This window comes from Pecten maximus, chromosome 12 (genome assembly GCF_902652985.1).
Source record: "Pecten maximus chromosome 12, xPecMax1.1, whole genome shotgun sequence".
NCBI lineage: Eukaryota > Metazoa > Mollusca > Bivalvia > Pectinida > Pectinidae > Pecten > Pecten maximus.
The window spans coordinates 20,267,336-20,294,553 of record NC_047026.1 but is presented as its reverse complement, the minus strand read 5'-3'; the positions used below and the strand labels follow the sequence as shown (position 1 = coordinate 20,294,553).

Genomic DNA, 27,218 nt, shown 5'->3' with positions numbered 1-27,218 from the left:
TAAATTTCAACAAAACATGAGAAAAATGCATGTTTCAGGGGGGCATAATTAACTCATATGTATCGCATTAATTGCGCAAAACAGTCATGTCATTTTGCTCACAATAGTCTAAAGCACGAAATAGGAGCATTGGTTTGACTAGATTTAGCCTTATCATATGTATTAACACTGATTTTAGTTTGACCTTGAAATGCAAATGGCGGCTGTGAATAATATCACACAATTATGGTACATATAAGAAGGTATTTCAAACGTCAAAAATGCTCTTATTAGATACTATAAAGAACTCTAGACATGGCAGGAAGACTGTTTTTAGGAAAAAGTATTCATCCGTTGAGTTTGGGGTAAAAGATTTATATTTCTGAAAAAGGCCCAAAACTCACCAGTTTGGCAATTTGTCTTAAAAAGGTTATTCTTACTATAATCAGATGTATAAGTATGATATAGGAACATTTTAATGTTTGAAATGCCCACCTTTATGCCATATTTGTGTAATATCATCCACAGCCGCCATTTGCATTTCAAGGTCAAAACAAAATATGTGTTTATACCTACATAAAGTCAAATCTGGTCGAACAAATGCTCCTTCCCTGTGGTATAGACACTTGTGAGCATGACAGCAGAGCTATTTTTCAGGTTTGGCTATTTTTGTGACTTAGAATTAGTTCATGGCACAACTTACCACAAAGTAACTCTATAGAAGAAATGGCTAACATCTACATCAAATTATTTGTGATTTGAAGACACTACAAGTCCAAACAAACATTTTGGTATATTATATGACTATTTTTGGGCAAATTTTAAGATATCTATTCGTGTTTGAAATTCAACATTATTATGCTATATAGATGACCCTTAAAATACCCCAAAATCTCCAAGCCGTCTTACACATGTTGAATAAGCGCAGAACATTGCTGATTCTGACACGATATCCGAAAATAGTTTAACATTTGTACTGAACAGACGAGTATCGATGATTAAATTAACAAAGATGTAAATTTCCGTGATGCGAAAATGTTACCTACATTAGGTAACTGTAATATGAATATCAATGATTTTACATCTAGAAAAAGAATATTGCTAACGAGGCCAAGGCCACTAATGCCAGTAAAGTAACACTGTATAACACCAAAAGTATGTTGGGTGTTGTCGGTGTTGATTCGTTCAGTTTGTTGTCTTCTCCTGCAAATAAAGACAATAACGTAGATATACTAAAATACACACATATTTGTTAAGCATGTTAACTTCATTTAAATAAAACGACTCTAATGACAAATGCAATAATTAGATGAAATATTAAACGAGGAGTGAAATTCAAAATATCCTCCAGGAAATTTCTACATCTTTTCTTGCAGCAAATATGCCAGTAGTATAGAGGTAGTGCACATTTTGTCAAAGGTAACATTGCATTAATATAACTCAGAAAACTAGTGATATAAATGTTAGTACGTGTATCTTAGATCCAAGGAGATGAAAGAATAGTCATTAAAATAATTACGTACCGACTCTTCTACGTTTGTAAACTTCAAAAACTAGCTCCCAGATGACTTGAAGACCAATCCACAAGGCAGTCATAATGTTACCGAACTTCTCCTGGACCTTGGGAAGGAATCCGGTGTTGAAGAGTACGAAACACGACACGACTTAAAACAGAAAGTGAATATCTCTTTGTATTTACTTGTGCATCTGGTGATACTCGGGAAAACTGTAGTTTGTTGGTTAGGCAATTTGATGACGAAAATGCTTATATCGTGTTTCTATGCATATTTTGCTTCTTAGTTTAATTGCAAATACAAAATAAGACACAAAAACAACCCAGAATACTGACATGGTAACGAAACCGCAATTCTTACTCAAAATCGATCAAATGAAGGCAAAATGTCCTATCAACAGCTATGGCCATTTCATGGTGGCCTCCCCAGTGTGCGAGATACATGCTTGAGGTGTATGCGTGTGTATTTCGGGAGGATGCGGTATATTTATGTTTGTCTCCTTGTGATAGCGCTGAACTGATGCTGACTTTATAGTGCTACCTCACTGAAACATGCTACCTAAGACACCCAGTAGGATACCCCATCCGGTCACATTTTATTGACGACGGGTAAACCAGTCATTCCCATAAAGTTCAACTAAGGGTCAAAAGTGAGGCATTGTCAAGGGAGACATTAGGAAGAAGAAAGTTGTTAAGAAAGGATAGAAAAGATAAGATCTTACGATCTTGAAATGGGGAAGCAGGTGCAATTATCATGCACAAACTGCAGGGCAGGTGTAGTGAAGCAGTGTAGCTGGATCTGTGTAATCAGGTGATACATCAAACCACTTGTACCTGCAACAATGAATACTCCTTTTCCAAGAAACCAGTGAACCCAGTTGAAGATGTTTCTATACGGGCTTGTTTGGCCGGGTCGAACCAGTCCACCAAACAGCTGTAGAACCACTCCGGACATCACAGCTATACCTAACCAGCCGTGAAGTTCTGTGTCCTGTGGAATGAAAAACAAAAGAAGAAAACATAATTGTAAACAAGATGAAAATCGGAAGGCAGCTCAGAAAATGCTTTGTTTATTGTGCGGTATCAAGATATACTATGTGGGTTTGGTGGCACAGTATTATATCTAATGTGCTCGCAATTCACCTAGGTTCTTCCTACAGGAAACCCGTTCACAATGCGATTGTTGTATATTCAATAAAGTTTACCCATACATTTTAATAGATAAAAAATAATCAAAATCTTAGTCAGCCTATGAAGTTCAAAGTTAATTTTCTCTTTTTATAACGTATTTGAAATAGATGGGTTGCGTGACTTACATTTGTGAGTCCATATACTTTGACGAAGATGATAATGAAAGACACGGCTGTCAGTAAAGCGGTTAAGATAGCGGCTGCTCTGTGTATCTGGAAGTGTAATACAAAAAATCTAGTTTGCTAGTAGCATTTGATTCATGAATTCCCTAATACATTTCATTATTTTTTGTTGCATCTGGAAATTATAATTTCTATTATTTTCGGAATGTACATGTATTACGGTTGAATCTTTAAAAAATAATGTATTATCGGAGATATATTGATATAAAAACAAACGTATACTTAATACAGAAACACATAATTTCAATCAATATAATTTTGGTTATTCGATGATGAGTTATTACGTGACTAAGTATGATTCAGAATATCAAGTGAAGTAAATTTTAAAGTTACTCGTATAATTATTATACACCGAAAAAAATGAATTTACATAAATATTGACCTGAAACCAAACTGATGTGCCACACAACTGCTTTCCAGGGAAAATTGGTCTGTAATATCGCGCTATCACTGTGGTCAAACCGCCAAACAAGATCCATCCGACCAGCATCAGTATACCTGTGGAGGAAAGTAATTCAATACAGCATCAGTCTAACTGTAGATGAAAGAAATCAACAATACAGCGTCAGTATACCTGACTCAATACAGCATCAGTATACCTAACTCAATACAACATCAGTATACCTAACTCAATACAACATCAGTATACCTAACTCAAAACAGCACCAGTATACCTAACTCAATACAGCACCAGTATACCTAACTCAAAACGGCATCAGTATACCTAACTCAATACAGCATCAGTATACCTAACTCAAAACAGCACCAGTATACCTAACTCAAAACGGCATCAGTATACCTAACTCAATACAGCATCAGTATAACTAACTCAATACAACATCAGTATACCTAACGCAATACAACATCAGAATACCTAACTCAAAACAGCATCAGTATAACTAACTCAAAACAGCATCAGTATACCTAACTCAAAACAGCATCAGTATACCTAACTCAATACAACATCAGTATACCTAACTCAAAACAGCACCATTATACCTAACTCAATACAACATCAGTATACCTAAGTCAATACAACATCAGTCTACCTAAGTCAATACAACATCAGTATACCTAAGTCAATACAACATCAGTATACCTAACTCAATACAACATCAGTATACCTAACTCTATAGAGCATCAGTATACCTAACTCAATACAACATCAGTATATCTGACTCAATACAGCATCCGTATACCTAACTCAATACAGCATCAGTATACCTAACTCAAAACAACATCAGTATACCTAACTCAATACAGCATCAGTATACCTAACTCAATACAACATCAGTATACCTAACTCAATACAGCATCAGTATACCTAACTCAATACAGCATCAGTATACCTAACTCGATGCAGCATCAGTATACCTTACTCAATACAACATCCGTAAACCTACCTCAATACAACATCAGTATACCTAACTCAAAACGGCATCAGTAAACCTAACTCAATACAGCGTCAGTATACCTAACTCAATAAAGCATCAGTATACCTAACACAATACAACATCAGTATACCTAACTCAATACAACATCAGTATACCTAACTCAAAACAGCATCAGTATACCTAACTCAATACAGCATCAGTATACCTAACTCAAAACGGCATCAGTATACCTAACTCAATACAGCATCAGTATACCTAACTCAATACAGCATCAGTATACCTAACTCAATACAGCATCAGTATACCTAACTCAATACAACATCAGTATACCTAACTCAATACAGCATCAGTATACCTAACTAAATACAACATCAGTATACCTAACTCAATACAGCATCAGTATACCTAACTCAATACAGCATCAGTATACCTAACTCGATGCAGCATCAGTATACCTTACTCAATACAACATCAGTAAACCTACCTCAATACAACATCAGTATACCTAACTCAAAACGGCATCAGTAAACCTAACTCAATACAGCGTCAGTATACCTAACTCAATAAAGCATCAGTATACCTAACACAATACAACATCAGTATACCTAACTCAATACAGCATCAGTATACCTAACTCAAAACAGCATCAGTATACCTAACTCAATACAGCATCAGTATACCTAACTCAAAACGGCATCAGTATACCTAACTCAATACAGCATCAGTATACCTAACTCAATACAGCATCAGTATACCTAACTCAATACAGCATCAGTATACCTAAGTCAATACAGCATCAGTATACCTAACTCAATACAGCATCAGTATACCTAACTCAATACAACATCAGTATACCTAACTCAATACAACATCAGTATACCTAACTCAATTCAGCATCAATATACCTAACTCGATACAGCATCAGTATACCTTACTCAATACAACATCAGTAAACCTAACTCAATACAACATCAGTATACCTAACTAAATACAGCATCAGTATACCTAACTCAATACAGCATCAGTATACCTAACTAAATACAGCATCAGTATACCTAACTCAACACAACATCAGCATACCTAACTCAACACAACATCAGTATACCTAACTCAACACAACATCAGTATACCTAACTCAATACAGCATCAGTATACCTAACTCAATGCAACATCAGTATGCCTAACTCAATACAGCATCAGTATACCTAACTCAATACAACATCAGTATACCTAACTCAATACAACATCAGTATACCTAACTCAATACAGCACCAGTATACCTAACTCAATACAACACCAGAATACCTAACTCAATACAGCATCAGTATACCTGTACAGGAAAGTTATACACAATACATCACCAGTATACCTATACAGGAACGTAATACACAATTCAGCATCAGTATCTAATATCATACCTTAAAGCAAATGCAAAAATATGCAATAATATTGGAAATTTTCTGAAAGGTTGACAACGTTGATACATGTAAGCAGGAAACAGAATGCACACTTACATTGGCGAATTATTTGAGAAATCAACCCCGTTGAAAACTAAATACTTTGATATTTTTTTTCTATGATCTGTATGTTTGAATGAATACTCATTTCCTTCTTCATTGAACACTGAATATTATCCCCGATTAGACTACTGTGAAACAATTTCTTTTATTTACATTACTTTAAATCCAAAGAGATGGGAACATACTCACCGTGTATTTGAGTAAGCAGTGGTAAGGCATCGCCTCTGTGAATGATGTACTGATTAAACTGTATCGGATTCAGTGACGTCACTGGCAGCTCCGTATGTTTACTCATTACATCAGTACCTAAAATAAATCAATTAGTATTGAATATCAACGAAACTAATTTCAATATAACACGTGGGTGTCACTAGCTCTCGCATATACCACAAATCTCTCTCGAAGTCGAAACCACATCTATTCTTCAATACTTCGACAAAGGGTTGCATAAAAAATCATTGAATAAATTTGACCTATTCTCTTGACTCTAAATCAAAAGATGATATTGCTAGAAACGAATTCTGGAACACCGTAGTTTCTATGTTACAATCATCGAAGAACTTTTACACCAACACATATTTAAAAATTCCTACCGCATCTAAGACACTTCTGAACGTGTTGTAATTCGGGCCAAGAATCGTCCAATACGAGGTTTGAAACATTTTTAATTTTTTCGGAATTTGAAATAATATGAATCCTCACTGATAAGATACAGTTATGTTTTCAGTTTGATCTTCAATTAGTTCAGATTGTTGTTTTGTTTTCAAAGTATTTCTGGCGGTGTTAAGAAATCAATCAAAGATAAATTGACAAAAGTTGACATGTCATGCAAAATATCTCCAAGACATCAGACACCCATAGATCTGAATCCGGAGATTCATCTGACCATCATAATCAGAATCGTGTGTATTTGGTATAATTGTATTTAATATCACCCTTAACCTACACCCACGCATACCTTCAAAAACATGACCCCAGGCAATCATGACGTAATAGGGGTTATTAAGGTCATAGGTTGTGATCTGTGAACTGTATTCGGTGACATTCATTACATGTGGTCGAGTAAATGTACAAAACAGCTTCCCATCCACGTACGAGCTAGCCATATCCTTCAGTTGGTCTCTCTATACAGAAATTAACAATGAATACAAAATTAAAATGTCACCACGCAAGTGATTGGTAAAATTAATCGAAGACAAAGCAAAGGCAAAATATGAAGAGAAATATAGATTTGCATAAAGACTCATTGAAAAGAACAAGGAGAATGAGAACAGGTGCTCTGAAATGTATAAACGTCTTTTTCTTCACCTACGTCACCTACCATATAATTCATAGTAAAAGTTCTGGTGAAGTCATTTATATGGAGGTCATACAAAATTATTTGATAAATGCTTGCTTTTCAAAATCCTGTCTTTTTATTTGTTTTTCTAGACAGACCATCGTATAGCAGAATATTAGATTATGGCTGATAAATACATGTATTCATGGGAAAAAATGACAAATTTTATAAATTTATAGGTTAAGTAATTTGTATATCAAGTCGATTGTAATATTACACCGGAAGTCAGATTACCTTGTACTGACGCTGGTTGTAATAACTAGGGTTATTTCCATGTTGAAAAGTCACAATATTTCCATCATATGTACATGATATGGTCTCCTCGTTCCCCTTCATTAAAAAATATTACGGGAAAAATTCATTAAAAAAAAAAAAAATTACGAAAATATGTTTATTAACTTGATTCCAGAAGAGAAATGATCAGTACATATGTTTAATACAGAACGATAAGATAAGAGTACCGCTAATATTTTACATTGACATTCACGATGTTCAGCTCCGTTGTTTCTATCATTATGTCACATATCAATATGTTACAGCGTTGCTAAATATATCGATTCTGATATATAATTTCAATGATTTTTCGGTACCAAAGGATTGCTCTTAATTTCCCATTTGAAAACAAATTGACGACACCTCTAAGTTAAAGTACGTAAGCTACCTATGATTAAAATGTAATATACACGTACGTACCATAAGTCTGTCGTCTGAGAATCCCACGGATACGTAACTTTGAGGTGTTGTCCATGCCCAGAAGGTAAGTGTTGTATGTGTATTGGTCATTGTGTACGTCAGCCCAGTGTCACAGTCTGCGCCATTGCAGTATTTAGGATACAGGAGACACCCCATTGTCTTCCCACAGTCGTCATAGTCAACGCTGACTTTATTAGCTAGAATCTAAACATGACATGATCATTAAAGATAAAAAAGCAATAAGATATTTTAATTTTTGTATGATGTACATCATGAGTAAATGTGTGATTTATTTTTTCATCATAGTGCATGGCTATACACAATAGCGAACAATAAAGACAAGTTGAATTTATACTTAGGAAAATTAAGCATTATTCTATAATTTCCATTAATTTCAAGCATTTATTTCTTGGAAATAAATGTGTCAGTTTCATAGCGTTTATACAAAGAATTCTATCATGTTGATATGGTTTTTTTTCGTATTGATGGAATCATTAACTAAAATTCGACAAACTAATGAACTATATATCAATTGATATAATCACGTTGGTTTAATCCTTTTTTATTGTGGTGATAACGGATGTTGGAATGATAATATTATTGACCCTTGTATTTATTATCATAAAACATAATTCTTGTTGTTGTGAAAAAGCGTAATGCTGAAACGACGTCACATAAATAAGTTATGTTTATGTTTTAAAATCATTTATCTTTATTCAGAATTTCAAACATTGTCCGAAATATTTTTTCGCGAAGAGTATTTTTAGTATTGAATGCCTGTTTTTCTTCTTTATAAAGACAATTATGAACGTTGATGTAAGTATGAACGTTAAACTAAATGTTATAGCAAATATCTATCTCAGTAAATGTTCTCAGGAATAAAATAATGTAAATGAATTCCAAACTTTACCGTATTTACAACCGTCTGCTGAACGTTACTTTGTGAAGGAAGATTATTGGTGACATCCGTCCAGAATTCTCGAAAGGACTTCACAAATGCCGCCCTTAAAGATTTAGACATATACACTGTTTGATTACAATACTTCATATAAAATATATGTTTTACTTGTAGATCTAATTGTTTTATTTTTTCTGATACAAATAAGAAAAATAAATCCTTTTTACACCTCGAAATTATTGTTTTAAGAAATTGTATACACTGTACTTGTCTTGATGTGTTTTAATTGTCTGTATTAGACTTAATGTGATTATAAACTGAATTAGAGAATACAACACAAGTTTTTTTTCTAAATATAGAACATACCCAAATCAGTAAAATAACATAAAGTCAACGTACAAAACTGAAATAAAGGGTATATATTTGAGCGACTAACAGAAGCAAAGAAAGAATTTTAACACAAACATGATGATATGATTTAGCTACAAAACAAACAGAGCCAAAGCAATAAACACCATACCTGAACGTGACGTTTCCAACTTCATATTCCGGGGCTTTCCATGTGACAGTTAGTTCTTTCATAGGCGTATTGCTTTTATGAGTTATCATGTTCTGAAGAGAAATCGATAAATGTATGCCACTAACCTGGTTATTGTTTAAGCCATATATATATTTATTATATAGCACCCGCCCTGTATATGTAGAAGAGCAGAGAACAGATGGATAAACAGGCAGACCCTTGCCAAGATAAACAGTTTACAAATTACACATCAACGAGAAAAAAATATGCACTACTTGAGTGGCATTGATTTTTTTTACGATTAGTTACGTTGGTTGTTTCTTGTTCATAAGAATATCTTTTATCCCCCAAAACGGAACATGTATTTGCATCAGTTGTTCAAATTGACTAAATGCTTGATATTAGTTATTTAATGTTCAGCACGTAAAATACCTCTTTGCCTCCAATACAAGTTACTGCCTTCGTGCTGTCTGAGGGAAAACGTGTAAATCTGCCTAGCAGTTCCTCTGTGTCGCCGGCTTGTCGATGTACATTCAACATATATCCGATAAACGTTTGTCCGATTGGCGCCATTAGAGTAACTAACAAGCGTGTAAAGAAACGTTAAGATCATGATGTATCATCTTCATTCAGTTTACATTACATTAATTGTATTACAAATCAAAGTGTAATATGCTTATTGTTATAAAACATCATTTGTATTACAATATAAATATATATTAAGTTTTTTAATTATAATTATAACATTATAACAGGTAGATATGTTTAATGTTACATGCTCAGAGCAAAATTTTCTGTAATAAAGCGCAAACATTTTATTGCGAGTAGGAAATATCTTCTCCGATCATTGTATTGTACTGTACAAAGTTTGGCACATATAGGCTTCTTTAAATTTATATATTAAAATGTTTACATATACATTTTTTATAGATCCTGTGTATGATCATAAGAAACTACTTAAAACTACAGGGCAAATGAATTCAAGATCCTTACCGTCTATTTCCTGGGAAGGTATGAATGATGATACCGAGAGCTCTATCCAGTAGGGAGTTGCACAAATCTGTTTATCGACGTGATCGTGTTTTGGAAAAAACGTCAGGCAAGAACTTAAAGGTGCCCCGTCACCAAACCCTTCAGCTGTCAGGAGGAGGAGGAGGAGGATAAAATCGTGAATTATGCAGATAGACTTAAATATATCACTTGTGTGCAGTTACAGCTGTAGGTGATCAAATAAAATTTCACGCATTATGAGTATCACAGCACATCTATGTTAGGATACCAGCATTACAAATGTCAAGATTTTCATTTGTTCTGTAATATGACAGGATAGAAGGATGAACACGTGCAGATTAATATATTATAAAATATAGACTCCATGTTTCTTAATTTGAACAATCGGACCATATAGACCCTGGAGTACAACATATATTGTATATATGATGTGATATATCTGTCTTGGAGGATAATTTATAGTAATGTAAGGCATCTTATTGGTGAAAAGGTTAAGAAAATAAACGCTTGATGATTTGAAGGTATTTCGTCAGATTGAATTATTTATTCAGATAAGTCAATTCAAATACTAGTGTGATATAAACATAAATGACGGTCAATTTTGGCAAATATAGTAATATATATATAATATCGATCGTAGAGAAGTATTGGTTATGTGCTTCATCCTCAGTTAATATTATTCTTCAATGTGGATATTACATGCACAAAAATATAGTATTTCGTTGAGGTCAGTATATTAACGGAAATAATATGCTATAAATACTTTACTATTTTTCTTGATTTTCGGGAGGAGACATGGATTTGATAATGTAAAAACTCAAAATTATTATGACGTTATATTCGCTGGAATCATGAAAACTATTTCAGACTGATGACTTAAATATGGATGTTATCCTTAATCACGCTAATGTATTAATTACATAACTCATATATTAGTTATCAGCTAGGTTTATCTATTTGACAAAGAATAAGGTGCAATAAGGGCCATTTTTGGCCCCATCATAGATTTTCTTTGTTTTTGCAACAAAGGTGCATAGATATATGGGCTTTATAAAAAAAGTAAATTTAATGCGTTTCCGTGTTATGTTGCCTAGCAACCAGCCTGACAACAAAGGCATGCTAATTTTGCTAATTTCAATGATTTCTGCCATAAAAATTACTTGTTACTGGACCGAATTACAATAAATACACTATTTGTTTTTTCCTTTAGTATACTCAGTATTGTACATGGCATTCATAGAGGTATGGATACTTTATAGAAGGCTATTTTGATCTTAGCAACCACATATTTACCATAGCAACCACATCAAAATTACTTCAAAACATCACAAGTTGATTTAAACAACGTAAGAATCAGTAAATAACTTTTTAAATAACCGTTAAAATGCTATTTATCAGGGAAGTTAGACAGACAGTAGGGTTGTAACATCACATACAATACCATAATAGTAACGTGTCAGTCTTTGGTTAAATGGTTTAGTGGTAAAAATTGAAGGATATGATCACTAGCTTCCCACTAACCTAGGGGGTGAACAACCACTAGTTGTTGTACGTTGTGAATTGTACATTGATGGATATTTCTCATCAAAGTGACTGACTGTTTCATGTTCATGACATATTAAGCACTTCTGACAAAATTCCATTGCAGCAGGATGAATAACAAAGTCCAAGAAACAGTTTAAATATTTTATATTAACACTTTATATGACATTATTAACAATAAGTCATTATATGAACCAATTCTATCATTTGATACCATATGTATAAACAAAAATATTGAAATATCATGTCATTAGAATAATATCATCAACACATATCAACATATCATGCCATCAAACTATTATACACATCATCAAAGTATCAAAACAATGAAATAGCATGTTATTAGAATATCAAAGTATTGTTTCATCAACAATAAATATAGAATGCCATCGGGATATCAAAATATCTAATAAAAAAATCATAACATGTCATCAGAATAGCAAATGGTCATGTCATCAAAATAGATCAGAACATTAAAGGATCATGTTATCAACAAAACAGCATGGCATCAGAGTATTAAAGGTCATGGTATCAACAAAACAGCATAGCATCAGAATATTAAAGGATCATGTTATCAACAAAACAGCATGGCATCAGCATATTAAAGGATCATGTTATCAACAAAACAGCATGGCATCAGAGTATTAAAGGATCATGTTATCAACAAAACAGCATGGCATCAGAATATTAAAGGACCATGTTATGAACAAAACAGCATGGCATCAGAATATTAAAGGATCATGTTATCAACAAAACAGCATGGCATCAGAATATTAAAGGATCATGTTATCAAGAAAACAGCATGGCATCAGCATATTAAAGGATAGTGTTATCAAGAAAACAGCATGGCATCAGCATATTAAAGGATAGTGTTATCAAGAAAACAGCATGGCATCAGCATATTAAAGGATCATGTTATCAAGAAAACAGCATGGCATCAGAGTATTAAAGGATAATGTAATCAACAAAACAGCATGGCATCAGAATATTAAAGGATCATGTTATCAACAAAACAGCATGGCATCAGAGTATTAAAGGACCATGTTCAACAAAACATTATGGCATCAGAATATTAAAGGATCATGTTATCAACAAAACAGCATGGCATCAGAATATTAAAGGACCATGTTATCAACAAAATAGCATGGCATCAGAATATTAAAGGATCATGTTATCAACAAAACATTATGGCATTAGAGTATTTAAGGATCATGTCAAGAAAATAACAAAATAGCATGTTATCAGAATATAAAAAAAAATGTTGTCATAGAATATCATCAAAATATCATGTTAATCAAGATATAATCAAAGTAGCATGATTAAGGTGAACATAATTTTCCAATGGTTAATGAATCCTGATATTACAGGAATTAAGTGATTTCATTTGAGAAAATATAGATATTTACCAAAATGTCCACTAACATGTGTGACCACATAGCTGATACAAAAAACATCTAATCAACATTACGTCCGATGAGAAATGATAAAATATCAATGTCATAATATCCACCAAAATAAACCGTACACCTTATCACTCCTCCGGGTCACTATTGTCGCTATCAGATCCGTCTACAAGTTCTGGAACCTTAGCAGCGTCTTCCAGAAATGCAGACCAGTCTTTTACGCCTCTAACACTTCCCACATGTCGTGCATATCCCAGATACCAAACAACAGCTGATACGTGTGCGCATGTGCCGACAACTCGAGCTCCAGTCTTGCATTGACAAAACCGGCCTAAAACAACAGCGGGACTGTACTCAATCCAAAGAAGATATTTCTTCGCACTGGTGTGTCGACTTTGAATACGGGCACGTAGCATACCATTAACCTCATCATTAACCATGATTGTGTAGTCGCCGTCCTCGCTTAAGTGCTCTGATGTGTAAGAACGAGCAAGCTTCACTTGGTACACTCCTATAGTCAGGTTTCTGATGTCTTCTTCTGACATGGAGGGAAACTGGTCAACAGCATCGGCAACATCTATAGATTTCCAGGAGTGATTTCAGGTGTCGAGATTCTCCTCCTGGACACGCTGCTGAAGAGCATTCCCCTTGGACGCCAGAACCTAAAACAAGAAACAGATACTTTGATCCATTCATCATTCATGCCACAATTCCAGACTCAAAATAACCTTATAACCATTTTTTGATATAACGATAATGTTAAGTTTTTGCAAAGAGATGTCTCTACAAATGTAAAATTAATCAACTCTAGTGACAAAAATTATGGTAATACACAGTCCGACTCATGAGATATAGTGTATCCTAGTTTATCTATTTAAGTTTTTATTACCTTCATCTTAGCTGCTACCAGTTGGTCACCTTCAGTTGTGCCAGTGTTGAGTGGTGTTCGGTAGCGGTTGCACAGGGCTGCAACAAGCCGCACGTAGTCGCCGATGGCTGGTATCTGTGTGTTCGGCATGACATTCTGAAGATATCGCCACTGCTTCAACCTTCCATTTACTGACTCGACTATCCATCGTATTTTTGTAACGAGTCGAGAAGCATTGGCCTGGAACAGAACATAACACAAACACTTTAAATATTTTTTCTATTTATGACATTCTGAACATATTTAATCAAAGTGACAGATGTTCCCCAACAAGTGTATAAACATGTAAATAATATGGATACAGTTCTCAGTAGCTCTATATGATGCGTTTGTCTGCAAACATCTTGCATTCATATTGACATGATGTATAAAAGTTCAATACCTATTTATGTTTACATTCCATACATTTTTTTTCAAAATGTATGATGACTGCACAATATTTGGTAATGTTGGGAGCATCAACACAACACTAATTATAATTGTTTATGTCACAGAAGAATTGCAATGGAACAACCTCTAGGTAATTGTATTACTTAATTAAATTGTAGGTTTATACTCATAGTAATAACATTGAATATTTTGTAATATTACCTCTTCTGTTGTGTGTTGTTTTTGACCTTTCTGAAGGAATGTTGGCATCTGGTACTTTATTCCGAGTTCACTCAGAAACTCCAGGGAATCCCTAAATCCTCTGTCCACAACTAGGAGGTCATCTGTCTGCAGCCAATCCTTCATGTTCTCCATGTTGGTCTTGATATTGTGTTTCAGTATGGAAGCATCGTTGTTTTTTGAATCGGCGTGATATGGTCCCAGAATAGAAACGATGTACCCAGTTGTTGTTACGATTACCATGGGTTTGACGAGTGGTCTATTTTTATGTATGCTGTAAGATCTTCGTTGAAATTGAAAATTGTTACTCTTTTCAATGTATATGTATGTGCCGTCCACAACTAATATAGCGGGTTTGTTGATCATGGTGCCAAACAATTCTTGCGCTAGTGGTCTTGTATGGTGTTCAATTACGTCATCTCGTGTTACATGCTGGAATCCCACATTTCTTGGTGTGAAATTAACAGAAAGAAATTGTCTTGCACTCATAATCGCCCTGCGCACACTAGATTTTCCTATATTAAATAAAGTGGACAGTAGTCGGTTTGACATACCTGTTCTCAATTTAACGAGCAATAACGCAATACATGTTCTACTTGTTCGGTTTTTTGTACATCTAATGGATGTGCTACTCGATAAAAGTAAGCACAAGTCATTGAAGTCAGCTTTTGTAATGCCTGTGAGATTCTGATAATCAGCATCAGTTAAAGAATGGTTATTATCAAAGTCAATTCGGTATCGTTCATTTCGCACTGCAATAGCTCTTATGTTTGCAATTAGTGACGAAATATCAGTTTTATTGAAATATGTGCTGCCTTCCTGAGAATTCGTCGAGTTGTCGGTCACAGAGCAAAGTGCCTCTTCATTGAAATATTTATCTGAATCAAGGTGTTTACAGCAACATCTAGATCCAGCTAGAAGCAGATGACCCTTTTCTACAAATAGTCTAGTTCTGCAGTCGATGGAAACTGTCATCAATTTTGAACCTCTCTTTTTGCATATACAGCAGGTGGAATGACTGTTACCAGATGACAAAATGGGTAATGGAATATTTTGAGGACTTTTAAATTGGTTATCATTTCTAGGTTTTTTAGGCGGTGGAACATAGTTCGGATCTTTTGGTGTATCTTCACTATCGGTCACATTTTCACACAACTTAGGTTTTACAGTTTTTGCTGACCTTTTGTATTTCACAAAACATGTTTGACATGTTACATCATTTGCTGCAACTTCTATGGTTAAATGCTGAATAAAGCCTTTGTAGACATCAGTGTTCACAAATCTTCTTTCTTTTGGCCGTGTACGTTTGCCACAAGCAACGCATTGAAAAGACTTAGGCCCGGTCCCTGGCATTCTGCAATACAAATCATAAATAATATTTTAGTATAAGTTAACAAATATTAATTTCTTTTTACATATTTTGTCAATTTAGTGGTTAATATATATATATATAGTATAGCCCATGCTTTTTTAATCGAGAAAATACAACAGGGTTTAATGAAAACTAGTTTGAAATGATTTTAATACATTAATTGTACTAAATAATTTAGTATTGACCTATTTTAAATGCTTAAATACTTTTCTGCATTCCTGGTTAATGTCACATAACCAAAATTTAAGTGAAAACTCAAATCAGGTCATAAAAACATTAATAACACAAATATAACACTGAATTTGGGAAATCATGTTGTTTTTTTTTTTTTTTTTTAAAGACAAAATTCTGATCTAGATTTGGCTTAAAAGAAGTAAAATTATTTGATTTTTTAATATTAAATTATAAAACGAATTTCACAGACATACTTGGAAGATTTAAAAAAAAAGAGAGAAAGAAAAAAAGGTCATTTTAATTTCCAAAAGAAAAAAAATATGACGTCAAGCGGTCTTGAACCCGCGATCTTGTGCACTGCGGCCAATCATTCAACCCCTCGACCACGCTGGCGGTATGTCATAATTCAAAGTTTAAATGCAATTTATACGTTTGGAAGTAAAAGCCAGCAGCGTAAATTTTTCACGTTCCATTTACAACCACATTTTTTGATTTTCGACTATTTAAACTGTGCGAGTACCTTAACATTACAGTTATTGTAAAAATCATGGTATTTTATACATAATCTTCTAATAAACCTGTCCTACGACGGTCAGTGTAGCCGTTTTTGAAGATGTAAACACTGAAACACTTTGCAGCTGTCGTCTGCCCGCGTCGGGGCAGCAGAAGAAACAAATAATTTTCTTTCTTTTCAAATGATTTGTATAGATCTACCATGATCATAACATAAAAACAAGTCTTTATTGATAACGAAAAACAGCAAACACTAGGGGATGTACTGTTGGGCCTGTCGTAGTTAAAGCCACGGCGACCGAGCGATCGAAAGCAGCACTGTACATTGTATGTGTATGTTAATGACAGGACTGAAAGAAAAGGCCACTTTATACGGAAGAAACTTGCACTTTGGTCAGATTTTGGGAACAGATCAACACTTAAATACCTGTTTCTACTGCTAACATCTTCTGTTGAACAAATCCATCAGCCAAACTTCAAGGAGGACGATCAGTTCTCTCTTCTGTCATCGCGAAATAATGTAAACAAACACGTCTTCGATGCCGGTCTATTACAATATAACGAAACAGCCATGGTGGTGACGCTTTCCGGAATTAAGTTTATGTTTTGCGAGATAAAAATATGCCTTGAAAGTCAATATTTTATATTTATTTCGAAAATATAAATTATACATATTATTTTGAACAACAATACGGATAAAATGAATTTTGTTTTGATTTTAACAAGATGATTATTTTCTATTGGAGTTGTCTTCCGGACTTCTGAAAACCGTGCTTTCCGGTCGTTTTTTTAATACAGTATACCTCATGGCAACAGCGTCGGGGGCAATCGTCGTTTTTTTCTTTTTAGGATTTGGCCGCATTGATGTCCCAGCATAAAATTCAACACATGCACGTAACATTTTTATTTTATTCCATTGGCAAAATATGATGCTGGGACATCCATGCGGCCAATCTCAAATTTAAGTTTTTCTGAGTGAAATTTCCAACAAAATGCCTAAATCCCGCATATCGGCGTCAAGTAAACTCATTTTTTGTTAGATTTTGACAATTATTTAAAAAAAAACGAAAATTGTCCCCTAGAACTACGTTTATTCAACTTCTTATTGAGGCATACACTTAAACTAATTGTCACAGTTTAATTTCTCTAAATTTTGGGGCCAAAAATGGCCCTTATTGCACCTTATCCTTTGACTCACGGTTGAGATATTATGTTGCTCATTTTTCATATTAACTGAAGCTATAATATCCATATTTGTTTTAAATGTCGTCGAATGCCACTTCTATGTGTAAGAGTGTAGTTTTCTGGTTTATGTTGGCGGCCTTACTTGTCACGTACAAGAACGTTAGTTATACCTTAATAAAAACCTGCGAAGTGTAGCATTAATGTCACCATCATTTACAGAATAACCATCAAAGTATGTGATCACGTGACCTGATTTCAACCAATCAGAAAATAATATAACAACATATTGACATCATCAAAGTTCCATAATTGATAAATATCCTCCTAGTAGAAAGCGATTGACCTCGGGCTTCATCATAAGGCAATAATATTATACCAGGTCGATATCAATGAATGCAGACTTACCTACTACGACCACGGTCAGTATGATAACGGTCACTCCTTGTAAAGACATACTTGTCGGGAGAGTCACTCTTCAAAGATATTGTTGATCACGATCATTGATTAGAGCTCTGTGAAACAAGATATGACAATCTGTTGATTTAGAGATGAACTATATCTTTAAAAACAATGAATTGCACATTTATTAATAACATTTTGTGTGTATAGTTTCAACTAAATGATCAGAATCATTTCTAAAAGCATAACAAATAAAATAAAATATGTAACGTCAACACAGAAGGACGAGAAGAAGAATAAGATAACTGAAACAAGGGAGATAATCTAAGTGGTGATTTATAGGAAAACAATGTATTTGAATAAATATTGTATATTCGTCTTTACCTTTTCTTATGAAAAACATGTATATTACCTGCACAACATATTTATGTATTACCTGAACCATTAATTATTGATGATTAATTTACTGACTTGTAGCGCCCGTATAACACTTTAAGTAATTACATTTTGTAGAAATAATCTTGCGTTTGAAGCTAATTAACTAAGATTACGATCTACATTACAATAAGGACTTGATTGATTCATTATCACTCAGCCACACATTTGTGTGTAGATTGGCCACCACCCAGCGGTTAATGTCTTGCTCAAAAAAAAAGTTTGTAAATTTACAGTATTTTTGAGTAAAAAGATAACAATAAAACAGTATATAATTATGAAATTCAAAGGTCAACATATGAAAGAAAACTAAATACAAAGTGTTCTCCCTTCATAATCTAAAGGGATTGATAACAATTCCTAAATGTTGGGGTATAAGTTGTCTTCTATTGTAGATTACCCACACCTGCCGTACAATGTATAAGTAAACCGTTGGAGCGGAATGCTCAATCTAAAAAATACATCAGTATTCTATATTTGTAATTATCGAATAATATATACACACATGAAACATGTATAGTGTGTATATTACTGCACGTTTATCTGCAGAGTTGTACGTATGTATTTATATACATGAATATACTTAGTCGTAGTTAATGTATGCATGCATATTCGTGTTACATTAGAATCTGAAACCTTTCATATATAAAGCTACCTGTGTAGTGGTAAAAAAAAACCGACACACACTGTGGGAGCGTGCTCGTGTAAAACTTATCTTTGTGTATGTGCCATGAAACCAGTTTGCATTCAAAACTACTTTATCGCGCGTACATGCCATCCAGGATGATGTCATGCTTGAGTCAAGTATCACAGATAAAAAAATGTCTTCTTTTCATTCCCATTCTACCTTTTCCTGAGCAACTTAAGAAACGTTGATTCTTTCGAATACACCAGTTTATATTTTGACTGCTCTTCTTGTCTCTTCTTTCTCCGAGAAGGTTGTAGTGTAGCTTTGCCAAGGGATGTTGAAAGTCAGGGAGACAGAAAACCGTAATTTAGATCCAAGAACCGACGTTGCCTGACTTAGATTGATGCCATCATCCATAAGTGAAAAGAATTGCACAATGGTGTTCCTTTTGCCTATGAACAGTTTGACAGCCTCATCACTTAATTTGATGTTGGTCATAGAAAACTCGGTTCACGATGGAGTCTACTGGCTTTTCCTTCGTATCCCCCCATCACTACTGTACTACTACTGTTCCACTTTCGGTCTCAGACCTCGAGCGCTTAACGCCTTTTGATTCGTTATTTAGCTTTACTTCAATTTTGAAATGGTGACCTCTTTGAGAGATTTGTTTGCATCCTTCCATTTTTTACAGAAAAGACTCACTTTTAACTTCCGTCTTGTTCACCCTGTCATTCATGCTTGATATAATATCATCTTTCATTCGAACTTTCGAACGTGTTTTGAAAAAGTGGTGTTTAATTGTTTTCAACATTTATTGATACTCTTGGAGTCAGGACAGCAATACGTGGTAGGCTCGATCATGATTTTTTTGTGACGCTCACCTTCCTAGGTTGTGGTTATTTTACACATATAATTTTATACGTGTATATAAAAATATACAAGTCAATAGCATTTTTCTGGTGTAAGTTCTCAAAAAAAAAAGGTCAATATACAGGTGTAAAGAATTAATTATAAAATCACGTTCTCGTCTTCAGTGAAATAATAAGGTATTACATGTATGTATGGCAAAAAACTTAACTCACTGAACACACCCTACCGGAAGTAATTGTTGTAGTGTTAATCACGTGATTATAAATCTCCCCTTACTATATCTGATGTAAGTCGGTCCATATAAGATTCTGTAAAAGGTCGATAAAACATCAGAAACCTTTCGAGTTAAGTACTATCGTGACTGGTTATTGTGTTACCACATAATACGGTATTCACAGGCGCATTTTGAAGCCTCTCGGTTGTTACTGACAAAACTATTCTGCATCAAGCAAAAATACTTTACAAAAATGTACCCATATGTATCAATGTATTCGAGTGGTCAACATTTACTCTACATAGAGATTATCTTCAATACCACATAATGTCATAGTCAACCATGGTGATAAAGGGAAGTGAATTCTATGCCATGGTTTACACATTTGTAAATGTCCTATGCTATCGCCAGTAGCCACACGGAAGGTTAGATATACAGATCTTTAGCATAAACTATTGATTTTTATACAGACGTCCGCCATCAAAATTTAAACAAGAATAAGTTGCTGCGAAGCGGGAACAAAATGACTACTCGGCCCGTCTAGTAATTTTACTCGCTCTAATCACAACCACATCATTCTACAAAAACTGTTCACACTTCTACATCAGAAAATAACAACTTTTGTAGTTCTGATTATCCACGCATGAAGCATTCTTTCTTACAGGACTGGTATACTTTCCCATAGCACCGCCTGCTATTCTGAACTATAATTTACATGTAAACACGTTTTCATTTAATATATACGTATATTAAGATATACATCTCTGTATCTCAGATACTAATCGCGAAAATTACCCCCAAAGGAAAACACATTTTCCTGTGGCAAAACCGGCCAACCGGCTAGGAAACGCATTTGAGGACTCAACAGAGTGGATATGCAGATAAATGAAATACTTTTTGACAATTGATGATTATTCTTAAGTTCTCCTTGTGTCTGCAAAGCCGTTACATCAAGTTTTCTTGGATCACTGGCCATAACGATTTATTTGTAAAGATCAGTAAATTAAGCTGTGCCTTTATAACGCAGTATAGTAGCAGCCTCAGGCCAGTTCAAACCGATAGGGCTTCAAGCCACCACCCCTCGCTTTGCCTTAGCACACACCTAAGGCCATGATATAGAGATGTAAACAATCCAACCAACAAACCAACCACTCCGGAACTCTACCACATGTATAAATAATATAAGGATTAAATAAAATTCTAGTAGTTAAATATACATAATTTTTATTTGGCAAACAACGGCATTTTAGCAGTGTTTCAATATTAACTTCATTAACTTGCCGTCTTATAGAGACATGCGAGATTCGATATTCCAACCACTTTTTGCCGATGCATGGCCAGGATGTTTATCGGGATCTGCAGTCCAGTGAGTGGGCACGTCTTTATGGACAGTGGTTCCGATATTGATGATGCATTGCTTGGTTTGGTTTTACAGTTTAACGTCCTATTAACAGCTTTGGCTGTGTGCGAAATACATACCTGTGTGAAATGACTTGGAAAACACATTCCTGCCGAGTACTCCGACAGCAGTCGAACCCGGCTCTCCGTCGTAATGTGCTACGGCTCTACCCCCTGCGCCAATGAACCATGCTCCGTCATCTTAGTGTCAGGGTCCTATTTAGCTCTACGATGTTTGTACCAGCCATACCGACCTGTTCCTTTTACACTTCTTCAACAGGAAACCTCACCCGGTCACATATTGACAACTGGCAAACCAGTCGCTCCACTCCCCAAATTGCTGAGCGTCCAGAATGAGAAGCAACTACCAGTTTTAAAGACTCTGGTATGTCTCAGCCTGGAGGGAGAACCAAAAACCTTCCATACAGGAGCGAACGCTCTACTAAATGTCAAAAGTGAGGTAGCGCCAAAGGAGACATTCGGAAGAATAAAGTTGCTAGAAAGTAGAAAAAAGATAAGCCTCTTACGATTGTTTACGCCCTACCTGTTAGGCATTGATATTTGATGACGGAATTAGTAGCATATACTCTACATTTTACAACACCACTTTTGGCATTTGGGATCTTGTGAACCACAGCCCCTTGAAATTATGATGATAATACAGAAATAAAACTGGTTCCATATTCTCATGCTAGACTCTTCTAAGGCATCTCTCATAAACTTAACAATATGGTACTCAAGAAAGCAGTTCTCGAAGGTGAGCATTCATTCCCTTTGCAACTTCGCTTTCAGTCCATCTACTACATCATCCAGTAGGCCGATGTCATCATCCCTAGGAGTTTTCTACAGAAACCGCTCTTCCAATGATACCTAACGTCATTCGGCATCACCGGCAAAACACCCACGGACACCACTCCGAGTGTCCACCCACCAACGCTATTCCGAGGACATCATCATGATTGCTCCGTTCTACCCGCTACCCTGCACACACCTGACACTCCTCACTTAGCCTTTAGTTGAACGTTCGCCCTTGTAAGGAAGGCTTTGGGCTCTGTCTCCTGACCGAAACATACTGGAGTTTATTAAAATGGAACTTGCTATTCCTCCTTAGCGCTCAACATTTTTGGGAGTTGGGCAACTGGTTCTCCGTTGTCAGTATAATTTGATTAAGTGTGGAGTCATGCTGGGTGTCTTCAACAGTATACCTCAGTGAGGTACGTAGCAATTTAACGTCCGCATCACAAGAAGACAAACACAAACATACCTGTGTCTCCCAACACACAGGGGTGTCTTTGGGCGAGCCAGAGAACACTGTTCTTTATTATTCTCGGAACAAGGACGACATTTTTTTTCGCTCTAAGAAGATAAATCTCACGCCACTTTTAGCGAAAACAGCGGGAATAAAGATGGCGGCAAAAATAAGTTATACAATATCTTAATGTTTTTGATAATTTTCATTTCTTTGTCAAAGGCAATTAAAACTCAATACTTACGGACCCGGCTCCCGTTCAAATATTTATGTCGGAAATCAAAATCAGGTCTTTTTTAGGCTGGAGTATATGACTTTTGTTGAGCGCGCAACTGCTGCAGGTAGGTTTACACTTTTGCAATGGTGAAATACAGTAGTCTTGTTGTACATAAGCCGAATGGTGAATAATAGATTCCGTCATATGTAGGTATGTGGGATAGGGAAATTCTATCCGACGGTGTAGAATTTGGGGTCAAAATCGAGGCTTGCCGAGGGTAGAATTTCTCTATTCCATATACGTGTACCTAACATATGATGGACTATTTTTCACACACCTTTTTCGTGAAAAGCATGGGGAAATCGATCCAACATGGCGAAACTATATAGAAACTGTATTTTTTCGTGGTGACCGAAAATAAAACCTTTTACATATTTGGAATGATGAGAAAAAAGCGTGATATCCCAAAGGTATACCATGATTGTCAAAGTGTCAAGATAACAACAAATATAAATTAATGTTTGTCAGAGGTGATCAGCTTTCTGGAAACTGTCGACTGATCGCTAAGGCCTATTTTAATTTCCCTGACGATGACTCAAATAAAGTATTCTGAAAGTGTCCATCGCCGCCTTGCCATAAATTTAGTACATCTTGCTAACGTCCTTAGTATCCTTAGGCCAATCTATCAATCATTGAATATTTCATTATAAAGATGGACACAGTAGATGCTTAATCACAATCACAAAATAATCACCAAACAGTTATTCTTTATCATAATGATCGTCACTGAAGATATGGGTCGAACTTGTGGAAATCTAGGTGGGAAGTCAGGGAAATTAGAATAAGCCTTAGCTGATAATAAGATATATAAAGGGATCGAGGTGCCTCAACTTGTAATTCAATCAATTTCGAGATTATTTTGTTTGTTTCTGCTTTTACATGTTGTTCATATGTTTTAAATAAAGTATTAACCTTTCATTGCACATATACCGTATAAATAATATTGAATGTTAAGCTTTCACCATTGTATATCTACTTTTTTTTACCAAAACTAACTACTAAATTATTTGAATAATAAGAAATAAGGTTAATAACATGAAAAAAATGCACGCTTAATTTTCTACGAAAACGTTCATGGTCTTATTGACGAGTACTATAGTTCTGATCCTAAATCTTACTGGCGATTTGTTAAACGTCTAATGAAATCTAATACTACATCTGAACAAATTCCAACCCTTATAGATACCGAATCTGATTCCCTAGCCACCATAGACACAGAAAAGGCTAATATATTAAATAAATACTTCTGTAACATTACTCGTCTTGATGACAGTGAACATGTTTTACCAAATTTTCCCTCCAGAACTAATGATACACTTAGTGATATAGTAGTAGCACAAAGCGAAATTAAAAATACTGAAACTCGGCAAGGCATCGGGCCATGATGGAATTAACCATCATCTGTTGGAAAATACTGTTGATTATGTTTGTATGTTGAATGTTGTATGTTTAATTGTATATTTGGTGAGGGCTTTTCTAAGTTGTAAAAACGTGTGCCCTATCATTTTGTTCAATCGACAATGAAATAAGTTTAAACGAAACTAAATTATTTTTTCTAAAACTTATATTTAGAATAGTCTTTTTTCTGGTGGTGTTCTTAGAACAAATAAATAAACAAAATATTAAATATTGAATAGACATGTATCACCGTAGACAAGCATAGTATATTAAGAAACGTTTAGACAAAATAATGATCAATTCTCTGATCTTTTAAGTGCAGGTATTTTCTCTGGATAGTTCATATTAGTACATGAATTAATTAGCATTTATATACACACCGTTCAACAGACTTTGAGGTCTTCCTATCCACCTTACCCCATTTGACGTTATATATCACAGTCAATGTCATCTTATCGCTATCTCTTTTATTATTTAATCCTATTTTATTTAATTATCTAAACATGCTATGAGAATGCTTTTAAAAATGAACATTTTTATCTGATTTTATCTTCGCTACCCACATGTTTGTTCAAAAGAAGATAAATAAATGAATCACCATGGCCCTAATTTGTTGGTGTCTTTGAAAATAAAAATATTGAACCTTAAATAAAAAAAAAAAAAAACAACCCGTCGACGGGCCGTTAAACACAAACAAACGATCGTGTTGATTTTGACATCCATGAGACATTCAATTTCGAAGAAAAAACAGGAAAACAATAGAACAAATTAATGTAGATGTAACTAATTTGGATACATTTATATACTATACAGTCGGTTTCGAATAAAATAACACACATTTCACTTTCATTTGGATAGAAAAAATACGGTTTGTATCCTATGTAAATGACGTTATGTAAAGAGGCATATGTCCAGTCAAGTCGTCTTAATTAAACTCGTCGTCTTAATTAAACTCGGGCCACATTAGTCCGGTATTTCAATAATGTTCAGATAGACCTTTTTTGCGGGACAGAAGATTTTGTTTTCATTTGACTGTGTCATATCAATCTGTTGACCTCAGTATGACTGTCAGTGAAAACCGTATGAAAGGAATGTGTCGGATCTGTCACTGCAAACATTGTTACCAAGTAGGCGGTAAGTTCGTCGGTGGTACAGGTAAAACTATGTCTATTTTGTACGACATTGGTGACAATTTATTTGTCAATAGAATTTTCTATCAGGTTAAGCAAAAAATGTCAAGCTAGCGTTTGGATTAATTTTTTCTCATGGTTGGGATTTTAAATGACCTAATTTCATGAATATTTCCTTTCGTAAATAAGAGGCTATATATATGCAATGTAGTAACAAAAACCATCGGTACATGATAAACGTAGATAATTATTCACCGTTAAACGTATCATTCATCACTGAAGCATGAATCAAAATGTATGTACAGCTTACGGACCAGACAACGCCACGATTTTTATCTTCATTGTTAAAAATATTAAACTGACTTGGTAAATAAAAATGATAAAGATATAAAAATATAGTTTTTTTAATAGAAACCATAACAGTGGTAGTAGTTATTTTCATACTTCTACTATTTTACCTTCGCTTATAGTCGTTAAGTTGACCGGATAAATGGTTAAATCTGATGCCAGTTAGCGTGTATAATACTCTAGCACAAATGGTCTGTTTATTTATATATATCACTCTGAAAACTGCGCATTACCTTTCTGATCACATGGACAAACCTTTTTTAGCCCCACAGTCCATCTATGTCCATCATAAAATAATCATAATACACATAAAACCGACTGTGGAATGGGGAGTAAGTACAAAATCACTGTGTCTGATATACATTTATCTATACAAATGATTGTTGCTTTAGTTTTAGGTTAAAAGACGCGGTACGCTGGTACAGATGTATTTCTTGTACATATATGTCTTAATTGTTCACATAACATCAGAGACGTATATACGTATCTGCATAACATGTATTTATCATATAAAAGTGATGTAAAGAAACCAGACTTTGACAAATTGCTTATTTAATATCATGAATATGTATACATATTCACAGTTGATGGCCGCCATGACGAATTTATCATGCGTTTTATAAGCTAATTCGACTATGTAGAAGATCAAGCATGCTGCTGAACGGCAGTTAGTCAGTGAGGCGCACATATATTTTAATCAAAATAAAGCCAACACCCATCTTTCCCTACACTTTCAATAAACGCTGTAACACACTTTTTGTATACTAGAGAGATTATATCAACTGTCAAACAGGAGAATAATTTAACAATTGTAACTCACCATGTCCGTGACAGCTCCTAATATTGAAGCTATGGTAACCGGCCAGTCTGATGGTGGTGGTGGTCGATGGTTGTTCCGGGAGCGTT

At 34.7% G+C, this 27,218-nt stretch overlaps 2 protein-coding genes across 5 annotated transcripts; both read right to left on the bottom strand.

Annotated features, from left to right (window-relative positions):
- Nucleotides 1–758: 758 nt before the first annotated feature.
- On the bottom strand, nucleotides 759–27,218 carry LOC117339118 (ferric-chelate reductase 1-like). 3 transcript variants are annotated; one of them, XM_033900527.1, is made up of 16 exons: nucleotides 27,133–27,218; nucleotides 18,372–18,478; nucleotides 10,223–10,366; nucleotides 9,662–9,810; nucleotides 9,230–9,321; nucleotides 8,722–8,815; nucleotides 7,812–8,015; nucleotides 7,353–7,448; nucleotides 6,738–6,903; nucleotides 5,969–6,085; nucleotides 3,248–3,363; nucleotides 2,809–2,895; nucleotides 2,327–2,483; nucleotides 1,503–1,643; nucleotides 1,042–1,182; nucleotides 759–912 (listed from the first exon to the last, which is right to left on the bottom strand). In XM_033900527.1, exons 2-15 carry the CDS (start codon nucleotides 18,418–18,420, stop codon nucleotides 1,064–1,066), a joined length of 1,731 nt encoding a protein of 576 aa, XP_033756418.1. In that variant the 5' UTR covers nucleotides 18,421–18,478; nucleotides 27,133–27,218; the 3' UTR covers nucleotides 759–912; nucleotides 1,042–1,063. The 3 variants fall into 3 exon arrangements, with proteins under 3 accessions (XP_033756418.1, XP_033756416.1, XP_033756417.1); XM_033900525.1 differs by having other exon boundaries at nucleotides 759–1,182; XM_033900526.1 differs by lacking the exon at nucleotides 27,133–27,218 and having other exon boundaries at nucleotides 759–1,182; nucleotides 18,372–18,619.
- LOC117339119 lies at nucleotides 11,222–17,474 on the bottom strand. 2 transcript variants are annotated; one of them, XM_033900528.1, is made up of 4 exons: nucleotides 17,209–17,474; nucleotides 14,705–16,076; nucleotides 14,075–14,293; nucleotides 11,222–13,847 (listed from the first exon to the last, which is right to left on the bottom strand). In XM_033900528.1, the coding sequence occupies exons 2-4, from the start codon at nucleotides 16,073–16,075 to the stop codon at nucleotides 13,785–13,787; spliced, it is 1,653 nt and encodes a 550-aa protein (XP_033756419.1). In that variant the 5' UTR covers nucleotide 16,076; nucleotides 17,209–17,474; the 3' UTR covers nucleotides 11,222–13,784. The 2 variants fall into 2 exon arrangements, with proteins under 2 accessions (XP_033756419.1, XP_033756420.1); XM_033900529.1 differs by lacking the exon at nucleotides 17,209–17,474 and having other exon boundaries at nucleotides 14,705–16,382.

What these genes read in the sequence shown, in the direction of transcription:
- LOC117339118 (XM_033900525.1), bottom strand. Translation starts at nt 18,420, where the DNA reads ATGTCTTTACAAGGAGTGACCGTTATCATACTGACCGTGGTCGTAGTA. An exon ending in ACTGACCGTGGTCGTAGTAG is followed by an intron (nt 10,367 to 18,371) that starts GTAAGTCTGCAT and finishes TCCTCCTGACAG; the next exon opens with CTGAAGGGTTTGGTGACGGG. An exon ending in ACTGCTTACTCAAATACACG is followed by an intron (nt 3,364 to 5,968) that starts GTGAGTATGTTC and finishes TTTCCTCCACAG; the next exon opens with GTATACTGATGCTGGTCGGA.
- LOC117339119 (XM_033900528.1), bottom strand. Translation starts at nt 16,075, where the DNA reads ATGCCAGGGACCGGGCCTAAGTCTTTTCAATGCGTTGCTTGTGGCAAA. An exon ending in AACAACACACAACAGAAGAG is followed by an intron (nt 14,294 to 14,704) that starts GTAATATTACAA and finishes GTTCTGTTCCAG; the next exon opens with GCCAATGCTTCTCGACTCGT. An exon ending in TGGTAGCAGCTAAGATGAAG is followed by an intron (nt 13,848 to 14,074) that starts GTAATAAAAACT and finishes TTCTTGTTTTAG; the next exon opens with GTTCTGGCGTCCAAGGGGAA.